At 39.4% G+C, this 23474-nt stretch overlaps 1 protein-coding gene and 1 long non-coding RNA gene across 3 annotated transcripts; both read right to left on the bottom strand.

Annotated features, from left to right (window-relative positions):
* Nucleotides 1-23474, bottom strand: LOC148853797 (uncharacterized). 2 transcript variants are annotated; one of them, XR_016112630.1, is made up of 4 exons: nt 23293-23474; nt 8027-8076; nt 869-967; nt 1-492 (listed from the first exon to the last, which is right to left on the bottom strand). It is a non-coding gene; the product is annotated as an uncharacterized LOC148853797 (long non-coding RNA). The 2 variants fall into 2 exon arrangements; XR_016112631.1 differs by having other exon boundaries at nt 1-440.
* LOC148853798 (Tetratricopeptide repeat (TPR)-like superfamily protein) lies at nt 21441-23297 on the bottom strand. Its single transcript, XM_088983174.1, has one exon. The coding sequence runs from the start codon at nt 23238-23240 to the stop codon at nt 21591-21593; it is 1650 nt and encodes a 549-aa protein (XP_088839300.1). The 5' UTR covers nt 23241-23297; the 3' UTR covers nt 21441-21590.

Raw genomic sequence — 23474 nt, 5'->3', positions numbered from 1 at the left:
TGAACGAAGAGGTACTATTCTCCCATCTATGAATTCTTGTTAAGATACAAATTCGTGGAAGGATTATACGGGAGATGATGGAACAAGACAAACAGGCCCATATTGTTATGCCAAACAGGTCCCTCAATCTCATTCTGTTTTTCCCTCAACACGGAAATGAGTCAGTGGTCTCAACATAGAACATTGCCTCCCACTTACTCTGTAAAGTGTAAATACATCCCAAATCAAACCCATAAACCATAATACCAAACAAGCACCTTGTAAAGTTGTAATATTGGTTCCGTTCTCCAGCAGAGAGGCCAATGGCGGTAATGGCACCAGTGGATACTTCTACAGTGAAACTTGTTAATGGAGGAGAGAGAAGTAGAGAACTCCTTTCCAGGGCATGTGGTTTCAATGCATCTTGTCTGGATGTCAGAAAGCAGATTCCCAAGTGATGACTACACACACAGTTGTAGAGCATGATACCTTGTCAGGGATTGCTCATCTCGTCTGCTCAGTTAAGTCAAATTGTGAGCTTAGGTGGAAGATTATAGAAGATCCAGCTTCTATAGGTTGGATGGGTGCTGTTTGTGCACATGGAGATCTAAGGAACTCACACCCTCAAGGTCGGTGAAGTACCATTCATTCGCAATGAAATTATCTAAAAGTTAACTTTTTGACATTTATGAAGCCAGCCATACAAGTTCATCAAAATTTCCCAAGTTCAACCCAATTGGATGTCTAAAGTAATTAATATCAGTATATTTGGGGAGTGTGGTATTAAATTCAAACATTAGATAGATGATATGCTTCCCTTGATTATGTTCTCAGGAAGACGACACAAATGGTCAACAAATCATTGGCATAGTGTCATCGGTTACTTTACCTTCAATAAGCATATTGGTACTTGGTGGTCTCCAGAAGCCTCAGTTGCAGCCAGGAGAACCCTCCTTGCAAAACCAAAGCCTCCACAGAGAAAACCTGGCTGTGGGTCAGAAAGCTTAGTTCAGTTCTAGGACCACATCAACCATGTAACGCAGAACTGAAATGTATCAGATACAGTATTTCAGTTGTGACTTTTAATAGCAAAAGTATACAAATTGGCATTGGCTTCAGAGTGAAGCTGCATAATTATACAGACATGATTGCTTTTCTGTGTAATGGAAGAACGGGCCTGGGAAGCCTCACTAACCCATATATTCTGCTAATTACTTTTGTCATTTTCTTTGTCCCTGGAATTTCAAGCACTGAACTATACGTAACTTTGGTAACAGGAAGTTACAATTAAAAAGATAAAATCTAACTAGTCCAAGGAGTTCTTTTCAGAGCTTCAGGTGTTGATAAATCATATAAATGTGGTAAAGAGTCATCAAGAGCAAGTCCAAAAGGCCATGATCAGCAACAAGACCCTGGGCAAAACATTTCTACTAATAAGACTTGTTTAATAGGTGGAGCTGTTTGAATATGCTAGTGGATCTATGAGCATGTTCATAATGGTTCACTGAGTGAGCATCGTCATGACCCATAATTAAAAGATATCGATAAACCAAAGGTGAACAAATCTTCTACTAATCAGGAAAAATATTTCATCATTTGTTACATTGATATAAAATGTAAAGATGGTGTCAAATGAATGGCTTACAACAGATCAAAGTCATAATTATCTGTGCGCCCCAGGAAGACTAACCAAATTAAGGACAACTAGAATCCCTAAGTGAATTTGTCATATCATTTCCCTCAACAAGGACAGTCTTGTCCCTATAATTTTTCTTCTTGCACAACAAACACCAATATCAAGGTTTTCCTAAACAAACCAAAAATTTGGCATTTCAATCCTCCTCAGAGAAATGAAACTGAAAGAAAATTCTATGTTCAGTGTAAATTTTTATTTGAAGGCCCTTTTTTTTGAAATTTCCTCATCACATCTAGGTAGGGATGTAAATCAGGTATCTTATATTCTGATGTGAAGAATTTACAATGCATCAGGCCCAGGCCCCTCCAAAATAACATTGTGTTCCACAGGACCATTAATTTTTTAGAAGAAAAACTATCCATTAGTAAAAGATACCCAGCTTATTTAAGTAAACATCTTAGCTCCAGTACAAGGACCAAAACTTAAAGGACATTTGGGCCTCACAGCAATACCAACAGATTATTGAAAAATAAATCCTTGTTAAATAATTATATGTTATAACTGCACAGATCGACATCTACCAAACATTGTCTACAGTTCCAAATCAAACAAAAGCATGCAGTATGCTGGTAAGAGTCAATTAGAGAACATGAACAAGGAAATGTATGCAAAAATACTTCTGTAAGAAGTGGTCCTCTGACTGGTATGGTACAAATACATCGCACGCAGGAGATTACACCCATCATTTGATGCCTCCCATCCAGAATGATCTCATTCATAAGGAGGGAAATAATAAGTAGTTTCCACCATCCAAACTATTGCACTAATTCATAAAGAAGGAAAATAATAATGAATGCTCTTTTTTGTTCCCCAATTTAGAGAAGCTGGTGAATCTAAGTTTTATTTTTTTCTAGTAAATAACCTACAGGTTAGAAAACTAAAAGAATTAAACTGGCATTGCATACCTTACCTTTTCTCAAAAAATATTTGATATAGATATCCTAGTTCCAACAAACTCCCAACTTCATGATTATACGTCTTGTTGTGCACAATGGAGGGAAGCTTATTCCTGTCCTCAAATTCTAAAGCAAGCATTTTTCCATGTACACATATTGTACAAACATATACAAGTAGGCATTTTTTTATATATCCATATCTCCTCGTTATCCACCATGACCTATCTCTCTCTTCCAGATGATAGAAACTTCTAGGCAGTATATTATTTAAGATGCAGTTAACCAACCAGATATGAAAGAAATTGTTCTGACACTATTGGATCCTGCTCTCCTCGATAGATTGGAAAACATCACTTGGAGGGAGAAGCAAGATGTCAAATGGGTTATTCTATAGAAGATGATAAGTTTATCCATACCAAGGAGTCTTCAAAAGCAGTAATATGCCTTGTCTAAAGACAACTCAACCATGCTTTAGAAACACAAGGATATGTGTTTCTTTTTTTTTTTAATTCACTGAGAGATTCAACATATAAGCCATACCCATAGTTTTTCCATTTGGTATAACTGCACACTAAAATTACTACCATGATCAAAATTTACTTGGTACAAGAAAGAAAGACATACAAACTAAAAGCAAGACGAATAGTTGTAACAGGCTTGAAATAATTAGAGCATTAGTGGTGTTTGAATATTGATCAAAAAAACTAATGGTGTTTCAATTTGTCTTATACTATAAAAGAAAGTTTGCCCTTAATACATCTATTGCAAAGAATGAAGGGAAGATTGAAATAACATGATTTAGGCTAGGAAATATGTTATGGCCATACTGTAACATCAGAGTCAACAGTACTAGGTTCAGCATTCAACTTTGAGTAGTTAGGAATACAGAATGTAAGAACAATATATGCAGCAACAAACATGACCCTGCAGGGGTCTTTTTTTTTTTTTTGATAGAATGAAAAATAGGGTACACAACACGAGGGTAGCCCTCCCTCTAGCATCACAAAGACAAATGAAAGAAAAAGAGCAATCAGAAAGAAGGGAATCTAACAGAATCTCATCAAACCTATATTTGCTAACCGATCAGCAGCATAATTTACTTCCCTGTAAAAAGGGTGTACAGGGCGTTTAACCCGCTCTTCTCGCACAAGAGATAGCACTCTTCAATCAACAAACTTATGCTCCAAGGACAGATATCACGACCCTTTAGGCAATCAACCACAAGCTTCAAGTCATCTTCAATAATTAAATTTGACCAGCAAACTCCAAAGCCAAAATGTGAGCTTCAAAAGGTGCCCCAAGCAGCAAGGCTCAGCCACACTTATGGAGCACCCCCCAATATTTTTGCTTTGGATTTTTAGAATTTGACCCCATTCATCTCTAGCAACATAACCAATCTCTGAGCAAGCATCGCTCCTATTCGAAGCGTCAAAATTAATCTTAATGCAAGAAGCCCTTGGAGGCTCCCGTCGAACCCAAATGGTTCCTGTCTGAAGAATCCTGTTGGTGGGAATGTTGAAAGTCTTAATTCCATAGCTTCCTCCCTCGCCTTTTTTCCAGACCCTCATAGGAGGAAGGGGTGTATTATGAAGCACCTTTTCATTTCCGTTTTTCCATAACCACCACAGAAGCAAAATCACCAATTCCTTGGAAGTTCTCCCTTCCAGTTTATCAAAATTGAAAACTTTGTTCCACCAGTCGAATATTGCTTGGTCTTCTAAAGAGGGTACAACTCTTGGATCTCCCGCAATCCTCCACACCTGATTGGAAAAATTGCATCTTAAGAATATGTGATTGATGTCTTCAGTCTCTCCACAGAAATCACAGCCTTCGTCTAAATTCAGGCCCCTTCTTTTTAAGAAAACTTTTGAGGAAATTCTATTGTGAAGGGGACAATTTAAAGTCCAGATTTTCATAACCTCATGATGAGTCCTCGTGGACTCTTTACCAGAAAGAGCTTGTTCTTGTCAGTTCGTGAGAAGTTAAAAGAGCAAGAAGACAAACACAAGTTCAGATCTGTAAGGGTTGATCAATCTTATCGAACCAACCCAAAAGAGAGATATTTATATTAAACTTAAGTGAATGGACAAAGATTGTTCTTACAAAGAAATAAAAGAGCTGTACACTAATGTACACGCGTATTATAGTACAAGAAAGAAGAATAAAAATATAGTAGAATTACAAAACTACCATTTATCTTCTATACACTCCCCTTCAAAATGATGATGGGGTATAAGCATCAGTTTGTCCACAAGAAAATTATGTTGGGCTTTGGTCATAGCTTTGGTGAAGAGATCTACAAGCTGTAGGCCCGATGAAACATGTGGGAGAGAGATGTGACCCGCGTGGAGAAGGTCACGAATGAAGTGACAATCCACCTCAATATGTTTAGTACACTCATGAAATACAGGATTGGATGCAACCTTGATTGCACTCATGTTGTCAGCAAACAGAGGGATAGCAAATGAGTGGTCAATATTCATGTCATGAAGTAGTGCCTTAAACCAGACTATTTCACTACATGCTAAGGACATGGCTCTATACTCAGCTTAAGTAGATGACTTGGAAACTGTTTGTTGTTTCTTGCATTTCCAAAAAATCAAGGAATCACTGAGGAATATACACCAGCCAGTAGTTGAGTGACGAGTGTCAGGACAACCTGCCCAATCGGCATCTACATAAGCTCGGAGCTAAGTGAAGGAGGAAGATGAGAAAAATAATCCATGTGATAGAGTGCCCTTGACATAAAGAATAATCCGGAGAACTGCAAAAAAGTGAGGCTGATGTGGAGCAGATATAAACTAACTCGCGATCTGGACTGCATAGGAAATGTCTGGTCTAGTCATGATTAGGTAGATAAGATTACCTACAAGCTGTCAATATAAAGTAGCATCAAGGAGAAGATCACCCTCGTCCTTACTCAACTCACAGTTAAGCTCCAAAGGTGTATCAACTCGTTTAGAGTCAATCAAACAAGCAAGAGTCACCAAATCAAAGTCATATTTCTGTTGGTTGACAAAATAACCTTGATGACATCTTTGAATTTCAAGCCCAAGAAAGTAGGTCACTAGACCAAGATCTTGCATTTTGAAGGAGTTACTAAGCAAAAGCTTCAGATTGTTAATATCGTCCACATCATCTCCAGTGATAAGGACATCATCAACATAAACTAAAAGAAGAGTCAAACCTTGAGCTCGCTTGAGAGTAAAAAGAGAGTAATCCGAAGCACTCTATTGAAAACCAACCTCCAACACTACTGTACGGAAGCAGTCAAACCAAGATCGTGGAGCTTGCTTAAGACCATATAAAGATTTCTTTAGTTTATACACCAACAAAGAGTTGTCATAGTAGCCGGGAGGTGGTTTCATAATTCATATAAACTGCCTCCTGTAAATGTCCATGGAGGAAGGCATTCTTGACATCCATCTGGTGAATTGTCCATTGTCTAAGAGCAATAATGGCCAGGAGCAAACGAACTATTGTCATTTTAGCCACAGGACCAAAAATTTCATCACAGTCAATTCCATACTCTTACTTGTAACCTTGAGCAACCAAGTGGGCCTTATATCCATCCAGAGTACCATCTCATTTGAGTTTCACAGTGTAAACACATCGGCTAACAATGATGGATGCATCTAGGGGAGGAGAGACAAGTTCCCAAGTATCATTCTCCAATAAGGCATGAACCTCTGAATCCATAGCATCTTTTCAATGCTTAACTACTACAGCCTGGCTGTAAGACTTAGGAATATCTATGGATGACAAAATAGCTGAAAACGAGATAAGACTAGAAAAGAAGCCATAGCGATCAAGTGGACGGGAAATACGAGATGATCGACGCAAAGGAATAGATGAAGGTAAATCCTCGAGATGAGAACATGTACTTAAAGTAGTAATAGATGGAGAGGAGTGACCAGTCACTGTTGCTGAAAGTGGAGGAGGCATAAGCAATGGGCAAACTAGATGCTTCCTGGAATAAATTTGAAGTGGCTGAGATGGAGGACAATCACTTGCAAAGTCAAAGTTATGCAGAATAGAAATGGATGGTGCAGGCAATTTACTAATATGTTCAAAGAATGAAAGGTTCTCAAGAAAGATGACATTGCGAGAAATGCACAATCTACAGACTTTGGGATCATAGAAATGCATACATAATTGATTGAACTGTTAGCTTAGTGCGTTCATGGGGAGGGAAATGGACAAAACAAACACATCCAAAGACACGAAGTATGGATAGGTTTGGTGGGCAATGAAATAAGGATTGAAAACTTTGTTCCACCAGTCAAATATTGTTTGGTCTTCTAAAGAGGGTACAACTCTTGAATCTCCCAGAATCCTCCACTCCTGATTGGCAAAATTGCATCTTAAGAATATGGGATTGATGTCTTCAGTCTCTCCACAAAAATCACAGCCTTCCTCTAAATTCAGGCCACTTCTTTTTAAGAATACTTTAGAGGAAATTCTATTGTGAAGGGGACAATTTAAGTCCAGATTTTCATAACCTCATGATGAGTCCTCGTGGACTCTTCACCAGAAAGAGCTTGCAACCTATATGCAGTCTTGATGGAGAAGTCGCCTTTTGGATCAGATCTCCAGAAGTCGCCTTTTGGATCAGGTCTCCAGATCAATTCATCTTCTCTTTCCTTTTCAGGGATCCCAGTTCAAGTTCAAGCAAGTTGCCACACCAATGTGACTGTTGGTTCGATCAGATTGATCTACACTTTGAGAGAACCCTATCAAATGAGACAGCAACAAATAGATTTTAAAATGAGACACCTTACTATTATTAGTATTGATCAATCTAGGGTTGATCAATAGTTTTCCAAATACAACTTACAAATAGCTTTTAAAATGAGACAGCAATAAATAGATTCAGCACTTTGAGAGAACCCTATCAAATGCATCCATCCACCTTCCTCAAATCAAGGTAATAACAGTTCAGACACCAGTGAATTTGGGTCCAAAATAAGGATGGAAAAGGGTCAGATTTGGTTCCAAAAACTTCCCCAGGTAAGGGTCATGTTCAAGTTAGACTTCCCTAACCAATAAAATGTAGTTACCTCAAGGTTCCAAATCTTGAAAACATTCAAGAATTCCAAGATTCTCTTTATAGAAATGTCATTACCCAATGTTGGTCCCAGTTTTCTGGGGCATTGAGGAAGGGTGAACTGGATACACACTACAGACCCAACCCACTATCCTTTGTTTTGCACAAAATGGCTGCTCTCAGATTCAAATCCACATTCAAGATTTTCTTTATATATTAAACAATTCCAAAGATTCAACAATTCACATTAACCTTATACAAATTCACAATAGTTAACATTTCAAAGAATTTTCAAACATAGAAATTGATGCAGACTCTAAAACCTTAACCTTACTGCAATATGTGCATATTCACATGTATAAACAAATATATCTTTTACTTGTATATGGAACAAAAATAAAACCATACCACATTTCTCTCACTGATGTTCAATGGACGCAAAGTTCCATCTCCTGATCCTGTACAATATGTAGAGGAAATAAATCAATTCCTGTTTTTGAAACAGGAACAAACTTGTTTGCCAAGGGGCAACCTTGTTGTTTATTCAAGCCAAGGAGCATCACTAGTAGAATTAGGATAGATGAACTGGAAAAACATAATTGCCTGTTTTCTCTTGATAAATAACGAATCAAAAACTGAATTAAGGGAAGAAAGATACAGAAGTATACAGGTAAACAGCCAAAAAGTGAAACAAAGAACAGCTAAACAATGAGAAACATACAAATAAAAGCAATCCCACACATATAACCCCCAAGGCAAGCGCTGCAAAACTGAAATATGTAAAAAATCAACCATGAATGGCTTGACAAACAGAAAGCAAATCATCAAAACCCCAGCCATCCCTATCAACCAAACCAAGGGCTTTTCATAATGTGAGACTAAAAGGAACAAGCAATAATCTCCAAACTCCTCCCTGGTTCTTGTCAAGAGAGCAGAGACTGGAGCTGAAAGGGGTTAATGGATATCTAAGAATGCCCCTGGCCTAGGTTAGTAGACTTCATTGCACTTCAAGGAGCACAATCCTAACATCAGCCTAAGTGGTAGAACAAAGAAATATATATATATATATATATAAAGGACTGGAATAGATTGGCATGAAAACAACTAGCATACAAAGAAATGTCAATTATGATGTAAAACGGTCACCTTTGAAAGGCCCTTCTTCCCCCATTTTAGGCATGATTTTTTTTTTGACAAATGATAAAAATTTTATTAGATCATAATTATCACATAATTACAAAGTACATCCAGCGGAGGCACGAGATGCAGCCTCAGCCATATAAACTGATTACAACTGAGCCCAGAATAGTTCAGCCTTATGCACCCCCTGTTTTGCAAAAAAAATAAATAAAAAAACAGCTATCCCGTTAGCTGACCGCCTTTCCCATTGGACTGAAATTGTCATATCTCTGACCAGCCACTTAAATCTTTTCATATATTTTTTGTATTTCCAAATTACAGTTTCAGGTTCCTTCAACCACCCTGTTACCAGTTTAGAGTCCCCTTCAATTAGCAGTCTATCCTAATTTAAATCTTTAGCAATCTGTACTCCCTGCAAGACAGCTTGGAATTCTGAAAAGAACCGAGTCCCCTACTCCAACTGGACCTGAAAACACAGCAACAACATGACCTTCAAAGTTTCTAAAGACTCCCCCTATACCAGTCGGGCCTGGGTTCCCTAGGCTGCTGCCATCAAAATTCAGTTTGATGAATCCTTCATCTGGTGGTTTCCAGCCCACAACAGGTTTAACCCTTGTAGCAGAACTTCTAGCTACAACTTCCAAATTTCTCCGCATATCATCAAAGGAGAATTCAGAAAATAACTTTAGGGACTTGGCCCACATTAAAGCTCTATATAAAATGCAATCCAGAACCACTTCCTTATTTCTTTCTTTATCATTGAACATTCTGCCATTCCTTTCCTCCCACACCGTCCAAATCAATGCATCCCTAATACATCTCCACAAAATTTTACCCCTTCTCTTAGGCATGAATGGCACCATGCCTTGTGCATTTCCCATCAAGTTGTGTGTATGTGGATGTAGATGCACGGATAGATGGATAGATAGAGACTTCAACAAAAGTCAAAACATTACATGAGGGTAGTTATAGCCCCAGAGAATGTGGGTGCTTTTAAATGAAAATAGACAAGGAGAAAATGAATGACTGATGACATGTAGATCCATGTCTGGACAAATCAACATGGCAGATTGAACCCAATGCAATGAATGATAAATTAATAAATACACATTAGCAAGTGCATATGCACAAGAGCAGGCTGCAGGCATGCATGCAGAAAGGTCATAAAATTTGCCTTCAGTGAGTTTATTATTTTTATTTTGAATCTGAGATGGATAAAATGAATCAACACTTAAGTCCAATACGTGGAGCACAGATAGGTATGATTGAGGGAGTGGGTATGCAAACTTTGAAAAGCTCCAAACTTTCGAAGCAACTTTAGAGCATGCAAGTACATGAGTAGGCATGTATAGAGAGAAGAGGAGGACAGGTGGATGAGGATGAATTAAGTATTTTAGAGGATTATAACAAGACTAACTTTTATGTCTTGGGTATTTTATAGATAGTAGAGATTCCTTGGCAAAATCTAAAAGCATTAAACAAGGGTAATTGTAGCTGTACAAAATGTGCATGCCTTCAATTAGAGACGCAACAAAGGTCTGTAGGTCTCGAGCTTCCAAGTAAGAGTTTACAAAGCAACACAAATCCCACAAGGAATAGATAACAGAACTCATTAGTAGGGAAAATTATACATCTCTCTTGAAGATCACATCCTTGAATTCTAAGAGCACTACTTGAGGACATTTCCACTCTAAAACACCATGAGTGCAGTTTGAAGCAGAAACGTTTCCCCTTTTCCATCGCTCTAGTGATTTAACTTCATAACACACACAGACAGATCATACTTACAAGTTACAACCCTAATTACTTTTTTGTACTTTGTTATATGGTTTCTAGATGTCACTAGGATACAAAGAAATGTTTCTGTATCCAACATGAATATAATGAATCAGTAACACTGGGCCCAACAAATGAACACACACATGGTTCACCATCTGTCCATCCACAAAGAAGCACAGTTTTTTTTTTATTAATGTAAAGTGAATTTATCCATGCACATTAGTGATAAGGAGCGCAATGGCAGGGAAGAAAACAAAACATAATACAGATACAGGTACGTCTGAGAAAACACTCCAAGAAAATAACAATGTAGATACAAACAGTTATTGATTATTTTGGCGATTTGTCCCCTGGGACCCAGTGCCCCCCCCCCCCCCCCAATGAAACTTTGTCCTCCCAACACCCTCCCTGGTTAATTGGTTGGAAAGAGCATCGGCTGATATAGGGGTCCATTTGAATGAGCTGTTCAAAGTGGCATCAATTGTCTTAGCTTCTCCAATAGTAAATCTAAGCACCCAAGGTCCCTGATATTCATCAAAGTTAGTTTGACGGATCTATGGTTTGGAGCAATCCAATCAAGCATAGGGCATCTTCTATGAAAAGCAAAAGCAGCAACCAGCTGCCCGTCTCTAAGAATAGCATCCAAGAGAATTCCTTTAAACTATTACATAATGGAAATTTACTGTGCCAACCTCATAGTGGTAGGGTAATTAAAGAAACCTCAAGCTTCTTTTTAAAGAACATTGTTGTGACATGTTAGAGTGAGCCGAATAAGGGTAATTTAGTAATCTTATGTCAGTTAAGTACTTTGCTTATGTGGCTGTTTTATTAGAGTACTCTGCCCCACACTTAAGTGAGGGCAGTTTAGTCTTTGTAAGTGTAATTAGAACCTAATAAACACAAGGGGGTCGACTGAATGGGAGTCTAATCAGTTCGACTAAACCCTCCTGTTCTCTCTTTCTCTTGTCTTCTTCCTCATCTTCTTCTTCCTTCTTCACTGGTTCGGACTACTGTAGTTGCTCCAAAACATGGTATCAGAGCTAGGTTTCTGACCTGCTTCCGCTTGCAAAGCATCTCAGCTGTGTTCGTGACACCCTCCTCTACAATGGCATTGCCGACTAGGACATCCATCTCTCAAGGCTCTCAAGATTTTGGTCCCGTCATTGAGTCATTTGTCAGTTTTGCAATGTGAGTCATGTCAGTTTGGGAAACATCGTCGTGTGTCCTTCAGTCCAAGAGTTGAGAGTCGTATGTTGAGTCCTTTTTCTTTGGTTCATTCAGATGTTTGGGGTCCAATCAAAATAGGGTCTTATAATGGGTACAAGCATTTTGTCTCCTTTATTGATGATTGTTCAAGAATGACGTGGATTTACTTAATGAAAGAAAGAAGTGAATTGTTTTCTATTTTTCAAAAATTCCATGCTGAAATACGCACACAATTTGGTGTTCCAATCAAAATTCTCCGTTCAGATAATGGTCGTGAATACTTTCTTACTTCATTTCAACAGTATTTAGAACAGCATGGCATTATTCATCAGACATCATGTGCATACACCCCTCAACAAAATGGGGTAGCTGAACGGAAGAACCGTCAGCTTCTTGAAACTGCTCGGTCTATTCTTCACCACATGAATGTTCCTAAACGTTTTTGGAGTGATGCTGTACTCACTGCATGTTTTCTCATTAATCGGATGCCCTCCTTCATTCTTCATGGTCGGTCCCCCTTCTCTATCTTGTTTCCCACTTTATCTCCATTCCCATTAATTCCTCATGTCTTTGGTTGTGTGTGCTTTGTCCACAATCTGAGCCCTGGAATAGACAAGCTAGATGCACGCTCAATTAAATGTGTCTTCCTTGGATACTCACGGACTCAGAAAGGGTACAAGTGTTATAATCCCATTACCCGGAAGTGCTATGTCTGTCCTGATGTCACCTTTTTTGAGTCAGTCCCCTTCTTCTCAAGTCCTGAAGCACCCTCGTCTCCACCCGCACTTCCTCTTCCTCTCCCTGTCAGTGATCCAGTTCCAGATGTTGTTGTTGGAGTAGACTCATCACCTCATCCCATGCAGATCACCACCGAACGTCCACCAATCCGGCAAGTGTATACACGTCGAACGGCACCGGCCCCTCCTCCAGCTTCTACCTCATCTGCGGATCCTCTCATGGCTCCTATTGTTGAACCCTCAAACCTTGATCTACCCATTGCCTTACGGAAAGTTAAACGCAGTTCTACCCTCCATCCCATTTCCAATTTCGTTTCATTATCTCGTCTTTCTACATCACATCGCCAGTGTGTTTCCCTTTTATCCTCTATTTCCATACCTAACAATGTCCAAGAAACTCTCAGTTCACCTGATTGGCGGCAGGCAATGGAGGAGGAACTTTCTGCTCTTCAACATACTCAAACGTGGGAACTTACTACTCTCCCACCTAGTAAGCATGCTGTGGGCTGTAAATGGGTGTATACCGTGAAATACTTGCCAGATGGTAGTGTGGAGCGTCTGAAGGCCAGACTTGTTGCTAAAGGTTACTCACAGTTGTATGGAGTGGACTACATGGAGACATTCTCTCCGGTGGCTAAGATTGGTTCTGTTCGTGTACTAATTTCCCTGGCAGTTATGTATGATTGGCCTATGTTTCAACTTGATATAAAAAATGCCTTTCCCCATGGTGATCTTGTGGAGGAGGTATATATGGAGCAACCACCTAGGTTTGTTGCTCAGGGGGAGGATGGTAAGGTATGCAGATTGAAAAAGGCAATTTATGGGTTGAAACAATCACCGCGTGCTTGGTTTGGGAAGTTCAGTGAAGTGGTGAAGAGTTTTGGAATGAAGCAGTGCCAGGTAGATCACTCAGTGTTCAGCTATGACTCAGAAGCTGGGAAGATTCTATTAGTGGTCTATGTGGATGATATTGTCATTACTGGTAGTGATAAATTGGGGATTGGCAAATTAAAGGTATTTTTGCAAAACCATTTCCAAACAAAAGATCTTGGAACATTGAAATATTTCTTGGGAATAGAGGTTGTCAGGTCAAAACAAGGTGTAAATCTGTGCCAAAGAAAACATGTTCTTGATCTATTGGAAGAAACAGGACTGTTAGGTGCAAAACCGGCTGAGACCCCTATGGAACCAAATGTTAAATTGAGCAGTGATACAAGAGAAGTATTTGAAGATCCTGGAAGGTATAGACGACTAGTGGGGAAGCTGAACTATCTAACTATCACGAGACCCGACATATCCTTTGCAGTCAGTGTGGTGAGCCAATTCATGCAGGACCCTCGTATACCTCACTGGGATGCAATTCTTAGAATTGTGAGGTATCTGAAAGGAGCTCCAGGCCGTGGACTATTGTATAAACCAGGAGGAAAACTTGAAGTAGTGGGGTATACAGATGCAGACTGGGCAGGCTCAGTGAATGATAGAAGATCTACTACGGGCTATTGCACATTTCTTGGAGGAAATCTTGTGACGTGGAAGAGTAAAAAGCAGACGGTTGTGGCCAGAAGTAGTGCTGAAGCTGAGTATAGGGCCATGGCACATACTACCTGTGAGTTAGTGTGGTTGAGGAATCTTCTACAAGAAATTTGGTTTCACATGGATAAACCTATGAGACTGTATTGTGACAACCAAGCTGCACTCCATATCTCATCCAATCTTGTATTTCATGAGAGAACAAAGCACATAGAGGTTGATTGCCACTTTGTGAGGGAGAAGGTCCTTGCTGGAGAGATAAACACAGAACATGTGGGCTCGAATGATCAATGGGCAGATTTGTTTACAAAAGCTCTAAACTCAGGGAAAGTGAATCATCTATGTAACAAGCTGGGATTATATGACATATATTCTCCAGCTTGAGGGGGAGTGTTAGAGTGAGCCGAATAAGGGTAATTTAGTAATCTTATGTCAGTTAAGTACTTTGCTTATGTGGCTGTTTTATTAGAGTACTCTGCCCCACACTTAAGTGAGGGCAGTTTAGTCTTTGTAAGTGTAATTAGAACCTAATAAACACAAGGGGGTCGACTGAATGGGAGTCTAATCAGTTCGACTAAACCCTCCTGTTCTCTCTTTCTCTTGTCTTCTTCCTCATCTTCTTCTTCCTTCTTCACTGGTTTGGACTACTGTAGCTGCTCCAAAACATAACAGAAACCCTGAAGATAAGGAAAATGCAAAAGAGAGAACATACAAGGTTTAATGTGGTTCAGCAATTTATACCCATGGAAGATCCCTGTGAAATTAGCAATTTATTCATTCACTGTAAGCTTGCTAGAAAGATCTGGGTGAAAGCTTTAGGGCTGCTAGATGTTAGTTTCTGTTTTCCAAAAGACCTGAAATCCCTTTTATGGTGTTGGCAGCTTAAGGGTCTGTCCAAGAGAGGGAGAGTATTGTGGGAAGTAATTCCAGCAGCAGTGATTTGGTCTATTTGGTTGGAGAGAAATAGGAGAATTTTTTAAAATAAATACAATACAGAGGATACGATTTTAAAAAGCTTATGGGGAAGAATCTACTCATGGGCTGCAGTGCATAGACAGCTAAAGGATTTGTCTTTCAACTCTTTTCTTGACCCTAGGAAGTAATTCGAGCATTAGCATTCCTCTCACTCCAAACACCCCACAAGACCACAGCTCTCGACACAAGAGAGTCAATCTTGAACAGTTGCATAATGTCAGAAGGGGGAGTCCAACGGGCTCTAAAAAGACAGAAAAAATGGTTCTACACAACCATAATAAAAGAGCACAAGATAAAAAGATGGTTGACATTGTCACCATTTCTTTTTTTGAAGAAGATAGCATAATTTCACTAAAAAGAAAACTGGTACATGAGATGATGTATAACAGGAGCAAACAGATAAGGGATATCATCACAATACAGAGACTCCCTGAGCACACCAGATTTTGCTAACTAGTCTGCCAAAGTATTTAAATCTCTGGGAACCCAAAAAGGGTTTGCATTCATTGTTTCCAGTATATCTCTTGCTGGAGATTTGGGCATTGTGCATTTCCATGGAAGGGCATCCAAAAGATTTGGAGTCCACACTCTGTAATCAGTTCCCTCTCTAAGAAGAAAAAGTCATTCAAGAGACACTCCCCATTATCAAAATCCTCAAGTTCCCTTTGGAAATCAAAATTCCAAGTCAAACCTGAAGGAGAAAAAGAGGCCAAAACACAGTTCTCTTTAATGTTAACAGAATATACAATACAAATACTGATTTTGGAAATGATAAGAAGCAAATGTGCATAAATATAGTCAAAATAAAGATTGAAGCAGAAATAGATGGTACATGCCCAAAATAGTGTCCACTGAAACACTTTCTGTTTTTAGTCTTTCAATTTTAACTTGAAATCCATGTGATACTACCTCATACACATCTTATTGGAGCATTACTATCTGAGATGGTTTGTGTGTGTTAAGATATTAAGCATGAACTATATTTTACCTGTTACTAAGAGAATAGGAAAATAACTGAAGGATCAAACCTCTCTTTGTGCCCTTTTAAGTAATGGAGATATCAACTATTGTACAGGGAAACATACAGCAAGAACTCCGGAAAGGAAAAGGAAAAAAAAAAGGTGATTGCTATCATATATAAGAGAAATTGAAATCACCCACAAAGTTGTAAAATATAAATTTAGAAACTCACCATCATTAGAATCTATTTTGTATCTTGAAGAGAACATAAAAGAACTTGGACAGTAAGTAAAGCATATATGATCAGCATTGTGTTATTTATGATATGTTGTCTTCAACAACCTGAAGATCATATTGAATAAGTAAAAAGAAATAGGAAAAGGGGGGAACGAAACCATTAGTGACCAATTACACTTCAACCAGGCAGATAAGCCGTCTGTATCTCTGAGTTTATTCCCCGTGATTAAATAGAAAATTGCTTGAAATGGACTTGACTGCTATTAAAAAACAATTTTTATCAATAATTTCATTACAAGAAAAAATTGCAAGTATTTTGTATGATCAATAATTTCATTGAAAATGTTTGCTGAAATAGGGCGGTCGAATGAGAGTAGAAGAGGAAGAAGAAGAGGAACAGAAATGAAATGGGCGGCAATAATCACTTCGGCCAGCCCTAATCTATTATATATAAAGGCATTACATAATGTTACATGAATGGACAAGACTGCCCCAGATTAGTGATGAGACACCTAGTCAAAATAAACATTAAGTAAGATTAGGCCCAGTAACAAGGCCCACTAACTAATGACTTAAGACCCAACAAAAGGTAAACATACAAACTAAGACAGCCGAACCAACACTCCCCCTCAAGCTAAGCATAGATGTCAATCATGTTTAGCTTGCCAAGTAAGTCCACGAATTTCACTGTAGCTAGCCCTTTAGTCAGAACATCTGCAATCTGCATCTCGAAGGGAGTATAAGGAATGCAGAGTTCTCCTGAGACAATTCTTTCTCTAACAAAGTGACGGTCTATCTCAATATGTTTTGTTCTATCATGTTGCACTGGGTTATTTGCAATGTTGATGGCTGCCTTGTTGTCACAGTACAACCTGAGAGGGCACTCAATCTTTATTCCAAGTTCACCAAGCAGGATCTTCAGCCATAAGAGTTCAGCAACACCATGAGCCATAGCTCGGTATTCAACCTCTGCACTAGATCTTGCAACCACATTCTGTTTTTTACTCCTCCATGTAACTAAATTTCCTCCAACAAAGGTATAGTACCCAGAGGTTGACTTCCTGTCCCCAAACATCAAAGTGGACTAAGTCAAAAGAAGCTCGAATTTCATTACTTGAAGTTGAATAAACAGTTCTACATTGCTTTGATAGTTGACAGACTTCACAAACTAACTCTTGACTTGAAACACTTTTGAATAGTTCTGGAAACAACACTTCCAATGATGAAAAAGGTAAATGACCTAGCCTAGCATGCCATAGATGTAACCTAGCTATTGACTCCACATTGGATTGACTACACATAGCAGATGTTTGCAAGGCCGAACTGATGTCTGCATTAAGGTAGTAGAGACCTCCACACTCATGACCGCTCCCAATCGTTCTCTTCGTCAAACTGTCCTGAAAGACACGGTGAGTAGGAAAAAAGGTTATGCTACAATTCAAATTTTTGGTAAGCTTGGAAACAGATAAGAGATGTGAAGAAAGATTGGAAACATGCAAGACAGATTTTAGTGAGAGGTCCTTGCTTAGGTCAATCACTCCCTTCCCAGAGATGGTAGAGAGAGAACCATCAGCAGCCCTCATTTTATCTTGGCCAGACATTAAATGATAGGAAGAAAATAGAGAAGACATGTGTGTCATGTGGTCAGTTGCACCAGAATCAATAATTCAAGAGGCAGGATCAATAGAACTAGTAGCACTAAAGGCAGAGACAATACCTGATCTGACAAGGGAGGAGGATGGAAGAGAATGGTCCTTAAACGGGCTAGGGCCCGGCTAAGTACCTCTACCTCATCAGCAGTAAAACCCAAGGACTCGGTTTGAGGGGAATTAGAAGTCTGTCCCATGGAAGAGGAAGTAACTGTAGATGTGTGCTTTGAACCATCACCACTTTGACCCATAGCCAAATTCACACTTGCAGATTGACCCTTCTGATGCTTCTTATCTTTCCTCAATGCAGCTAGCTTCAGATGCGGATGGAGAACCCAACAGGTCTCTTTCACATGCCTTTCCCCTCCACAGTGGGTGCACTTCAGATGTCTCTTGTCAGAGTACCTGTTCCCCTTTGATTTGTAGAGATTAGGGCCGAATGCTCCACAGGTTGTTCAGCTAGTTTTGTTTGAGTATCAACCTGCATCTCTTTTCTTCTCACCTCTTCATTCCTCACAAGGTAGTAGACATGATGTAAGTCTGGCATTTCATCCCTTCCCAGAATTTGGGATCTTATGCTCTCATATATAGAATCTAGGCCAGCAAGAAACTTAAATGCTCTACCCTCTTCAATTTGTTTGTCATGCTTCTCTTTGTCTCCAGCACTCTCCCAGTCAATGATAAGGTGGTGATCTAACTCTTCCCATAGTCCTTCTAGTGTAGCAAAATATGTTGCAACACTCATATCTCCTTGCCTCAAGGCAGCAATATCTTGATTCAATCTGTAAACTCTGGCATTATTCTTCTTCTGCCCATAGGTTTTAGAAACCTTTTCCCAAATCTTGGCAGCCGTGGAAAAATGTTGAACAGTCCTGGCTACTCTTGGAGTCATTGAGGCAAGTAGCCAGGACATAACTGTAGCATTCTCTTTGCGCCAAGTTCCATATTCAGCACTTCCCACTTCTGGTTCCTTCTTCTGCCCGTCTAAGTAACCAGTGAGTTCACGGGATGTGATGAAAAGCATGGCTGAGACAGACCATTCCCTGAAGTTGTACTCATCCAACATCACACCTGTGATCTGTAGGCTATGCAAATTTAGATTCTCCAGATTAGGAGACCTCCCATAAGCCCTAACATCTCTAGAAGACACTTCCCCGGATATCGAAGACATCTTCACTTACTTGTAAGTGTCAAGACTGTAACTCCAATGTATAGAGAACTGTTTCACACTTACAGAACTTGTTGCACTGTAAACCCAGTCCTGAGAACCAGACACAGAGCTGAAACACTGCACACTGTGCCCAAATTATTGTTGTCATGGAGTACTACACTGCAACTTGCTGTGTTGGCTTCTACTGTGTGCTAAACAATGCTGCCGCAGGTTATAACTTCACCCACGAACAGTTCTAGGACTACTAAAATCAGTCCTTCCGCCTAGATCTGTTCTACACAGATCTATCTTAGTCGAATGGCTACAGTCTGCTGTACTGTGTCTATTAGGGCATCAGCCTCTGGGTCTAACTCCCCTTGGGCCCTACAACCAAGGGAAACCCTAGATGTAGGTCTAGCTGTGTTCTACGACCAACCCTAAGGTTTCTTTGCAGCAACCAACAAGAAGAATGGAAGAGTTACCTACGAGTAGAAGAAGATGCGGCTATTGTAACCAGTCATAAGATCAATGCTCTGATACCATGTTTGCTGAAATAGGGCGATCAAATGAGAGTAGAAGAGGAAGAAGAAGAGGAACAGAAATGAAATGGGCGACAGTAATCACTTCGGCCAGCCCTAATCTATTATATATAAAGGCATTACATAATGTTACATGAATGGACAAGACTGCCCCTGATTAGTGATGGGACACCTAGTCGAAATAAACATTAAGTAAGATTAAGCCCAGTAACAAGGCCCACTAACTAATGACTTAAGACCCAACAAAAGGTAAACATACAAACTAAGACAGCCGAACCAACAGAAAACACATCAATAACCAATAGTTGCACAAGTGCAAGCAACTGGTACAGCAAGGTGTTGGCGAAGTTATTGAAATAGTACCAAGAAATAGCAAATAAACAAAGGAGGATGCTTATAGAGCACTAATCCAACTCCAGGCCATCATATAAATTTTTATGTGACAAATATCCTATGACCATCCTAAAACCATATCTTAATGTATGCATTTTGTGGGCCATTTGAGGACACAGTGATGCAGATAAGTCACAAAAAGTGTAGACCTCCAAAAGTAGCCCACTTCCATGGCATTTGGAAAATGCTATAAAGCCATACTAAACCATTCTGAATGGCTGCAACCAATAGATCCTTGGTCCAATGAAAGTCAACTGAACTGATCTTCCCCACTTGAAAATTAAATGGTATCTTAAGCAAAGTTTAACTGTTATAATAAAAGAAATGGTTATAAATAACACAAGCTAATCCACACTCAGGATAAAGAGAGTTTTTCTATTGTGACCCTTTTTATCAATTTCTTTTATGACCTTTGGTTTTAAAATAATAATAATTGTTTTGATCAGCAGAATATATGATGGTTGACAACAAAGTATGATATTCTTTTGGTATATAACAGATTCATATTCTCAAATCTCAATCAGGTGATTGGTATGTATAGACATTGATTCATTGAATTGGATATTATTATGGCTAAAGGATTCAACATTATCTCAACTCTAATTGCCTAAGGAATCATGGCACGCACGTTTACGCTTGCAACTCCAAGCATAAACATCCAGAATGACTGTTGGCAAATGTTTACTTCTTGTTGATTCCAATCTTTGGATCATTACCTCTTTCAGTCGTATCCATTTCCAGGTCTCTAATCACTGAAGACATTCTCAAATTTTCATTTAAATGAATGAAGGATTGACTTTTTGTCCTATGAAGTTTGGTTTGTATGAATGAATAAAGGATCCACACAGTGAGCAAGGGAGGCATACAACAGCTTCATGCTGACTGTTACCAATTCCATAAATGCTATGTTACAAAATATCCTACTCCTGTACATCACCATAATAATTCGAATTTTATTTATTACATGCTTACAGCCCCTTCGCTGACTATGTTCATTTGGTGTTATTAAACTCATTTGCCAATCTAGTATCTATAAATAACAATGAGCGCCCATATAAAGGGATATATCTGTATCATGACCTGTGTTGGTTTTAGATGTCCATGTAGTAAGCAAACAATGGCCAAGAAAGCCTGTTCAAGAACAAAGAGGAGATAAATTGGATCAGCCAAATGGTTAAACACTTGGAACTAAACAATGGTTCGCCGTATGGGTAGCTATTTTCCTGGCCCTGATATCTATAGCTCAGTATATATGACGGACATGGTCATCCTATAGATATAGGGTCAGCTTAGCCCTCTATAGAAATCTAGGCCCAGCCCAATCCTAACACAGAGCCATGTTTCCCGACTAGCCATTTTCTCTCCTACTCTGAGCCGGATTGGATCCATGTGTCGAACTAACAAAGATTTGGTGACTGTCTACTTAATATTAAATTAACATTTTATCACCTATCTACCACCCTTTGTTCTCTACCTCACAGAACAATAATAGACTGGAAAAACAACAACAGAAAAAGAGCAAGACTCTAATCCAAATTATTGGTGATAAATAATATGAGGAGTTAAATTATTTTGTACAAGCTCCTCAAGTCTGCCATATTTTTCAATGCTCATTTTGGAGCTGATATGAAAGCTTGATCATGTTTGTCTTATCAGAGGACAGGAATTGCATGTAAATCATGTCCAACTTAAACCAGGCATTTTTCGAAGCCCTCCTTCCATCATATCATCTCTCAAGCTCTTCACATCATTCCACCTCCCATTACTGGCATATATGTTAGAAAGCATGACCCTGTAAGCACTTTTGTCTGGTGCAATCTCAAAAAGCCGATGGGCTACAACTTCTCCTAACTCAGAATTCCCATGAACCTCGCAGCAAGATAACAGTGCACCCCAAACGCCAGAATCTATGTATCCTGGAATAGAATGGATTAACTGATAAGCTTTTTCAAACTCTCCAGCCATCCCAAGGAGCTTCACCATGTATACATAATGCTCTGTACTAGGTTCAATGTTAAATTCTTTTTCCATTCTTCTGAGAAGATCCCAACCATCTTTAACAAACCCAGCATGGCAGCATGTACCAAGTAGAGCAGAAAAAGTGGATTGGTCAGGTTGTAATCCCTCTTCTAACATCTCGTTAAACATATCAAAGGCAAAGGAGGCAAGTCCATTTGAACCAAGACCAGAAATTACAGAATTATAGGCAATGGTGTTTCTTTTGGACCTAGCTTTGAAAACCCGAAATCCCAATCCAGCAAAACCGGACTTTGAATACATGTCTACCAGAGCAGAGGAAACCATGACTTCTAACTCAAATCCATGCCGTATAACATAACCATGGATCTCCCTGCCAGGTCCCACCATTGCCAACCGAGCACAAGCTGCTAGTGTGCTGGCAATTGAAATAGCATCTGCTTTTTGACCCTTGAGGTTCATTTCCCTGAACAATAACAGGGCTTCTTCACAAGCTCCAGATTGAATGAGTCCAGTTATCAGAGCAGACCATTGAACCAAATCAGGCAGAGATTGACTATTAAAAGCTCCATAAGCAGAACTCAAGCAACCACACCTTGAGTACATAGTCACAAGTGCACTTCCCACATGTGCGTACGACTCAAATCCATTTTTCAAACAAAGACCATGAATCCCCTTTCCAACTTGAAGTAAGCTGGGTTCCCATAAACCCGAGAGTAATCCAACCATAGTATACCCATCTGGCCTTTCCCCCATTTCCTGCATTCTTCTAAACAATTCCAGGCCCTTGTCCCAGCATCCAGAAGACCCATAACCTGAAACCATTGAATTCCACATAACCAAATCTGGTTTGGGCATCCCATTGAACACTTTACGAGCTTCATCAACAAAGCGTACTCTTGAATAAGCTCTCACAAGTGCACTACTAGAGATCGAATCTGACCCCAAGCCGGCTATAATCACTCGTCCATGAACAACTCTCAGATCCACTTCGTCCAGATAGTCCGAGCAGGCACGTATAACAGAAGCAAAAGTGAAGTTATCAGGTTCAATTTCTGTTCTTAGCATCTGACTAAATAAGCATAAGGCATGGTTAAATTGATGAGCCCTAGCGTAAGCTCTGATGATGGAATTCCAAAGGTAAACGCTTCTGCAGGGAATTCTATCAAATACAATGCGAGCAGAATGAAGGTCATTATTAAGTGCATATAAACGAATGATTTTGGTTGCGTAGAAAGGATCGAAAGATAGGTGATACTTGATGGTGAGGGCATGTAATTGTTTGACAATGGAGAGTGTGTTGTGAGACTGTGAGAGTTCATAGACGAGAAAAGCTAACCCAAAGCACATTATAGTAAATAGGCCATGGTGAAGCTGACAAACGCAGCAGAGAGAGACTTACGTAGATCAGATATCACAGGTAGAAAAAGATCATCGGCGGAAGCCTTAGAGAGAATCGATGTTTTTGATGGCGAGAGACCACTGCGAATAGCGAGAGAGAGAGAGAGAGAGAGAGAGAGGGTGTCTGAGCGTGTCGAAGTCGAAGAAAAAGAGAATGGGCAGCCTGCGACACAATTGTCTTTC

Source organism: Nelumbo lutea, chromosome 4 (genome assembly GCF_056320005.1).
Source record: "Nelumbo lutea isolate HS-2025 chromosome 4, American lotus-T2T, whole genome shotgun sequence".
Classification (NCBI taxonomy): domain Eukaryota; kingdom Viridiplantae; phylum Streptophyta; class Magnoliopsida; order Proteales; family Nelumbonaceae; genus Nelumbo; species Nelumbo lutea.
The sequence above is the reverse complement of the archived record's forward strand: the minus strand, read 5'-3'. Positions and strand labels throughout refer to the sequence as shown.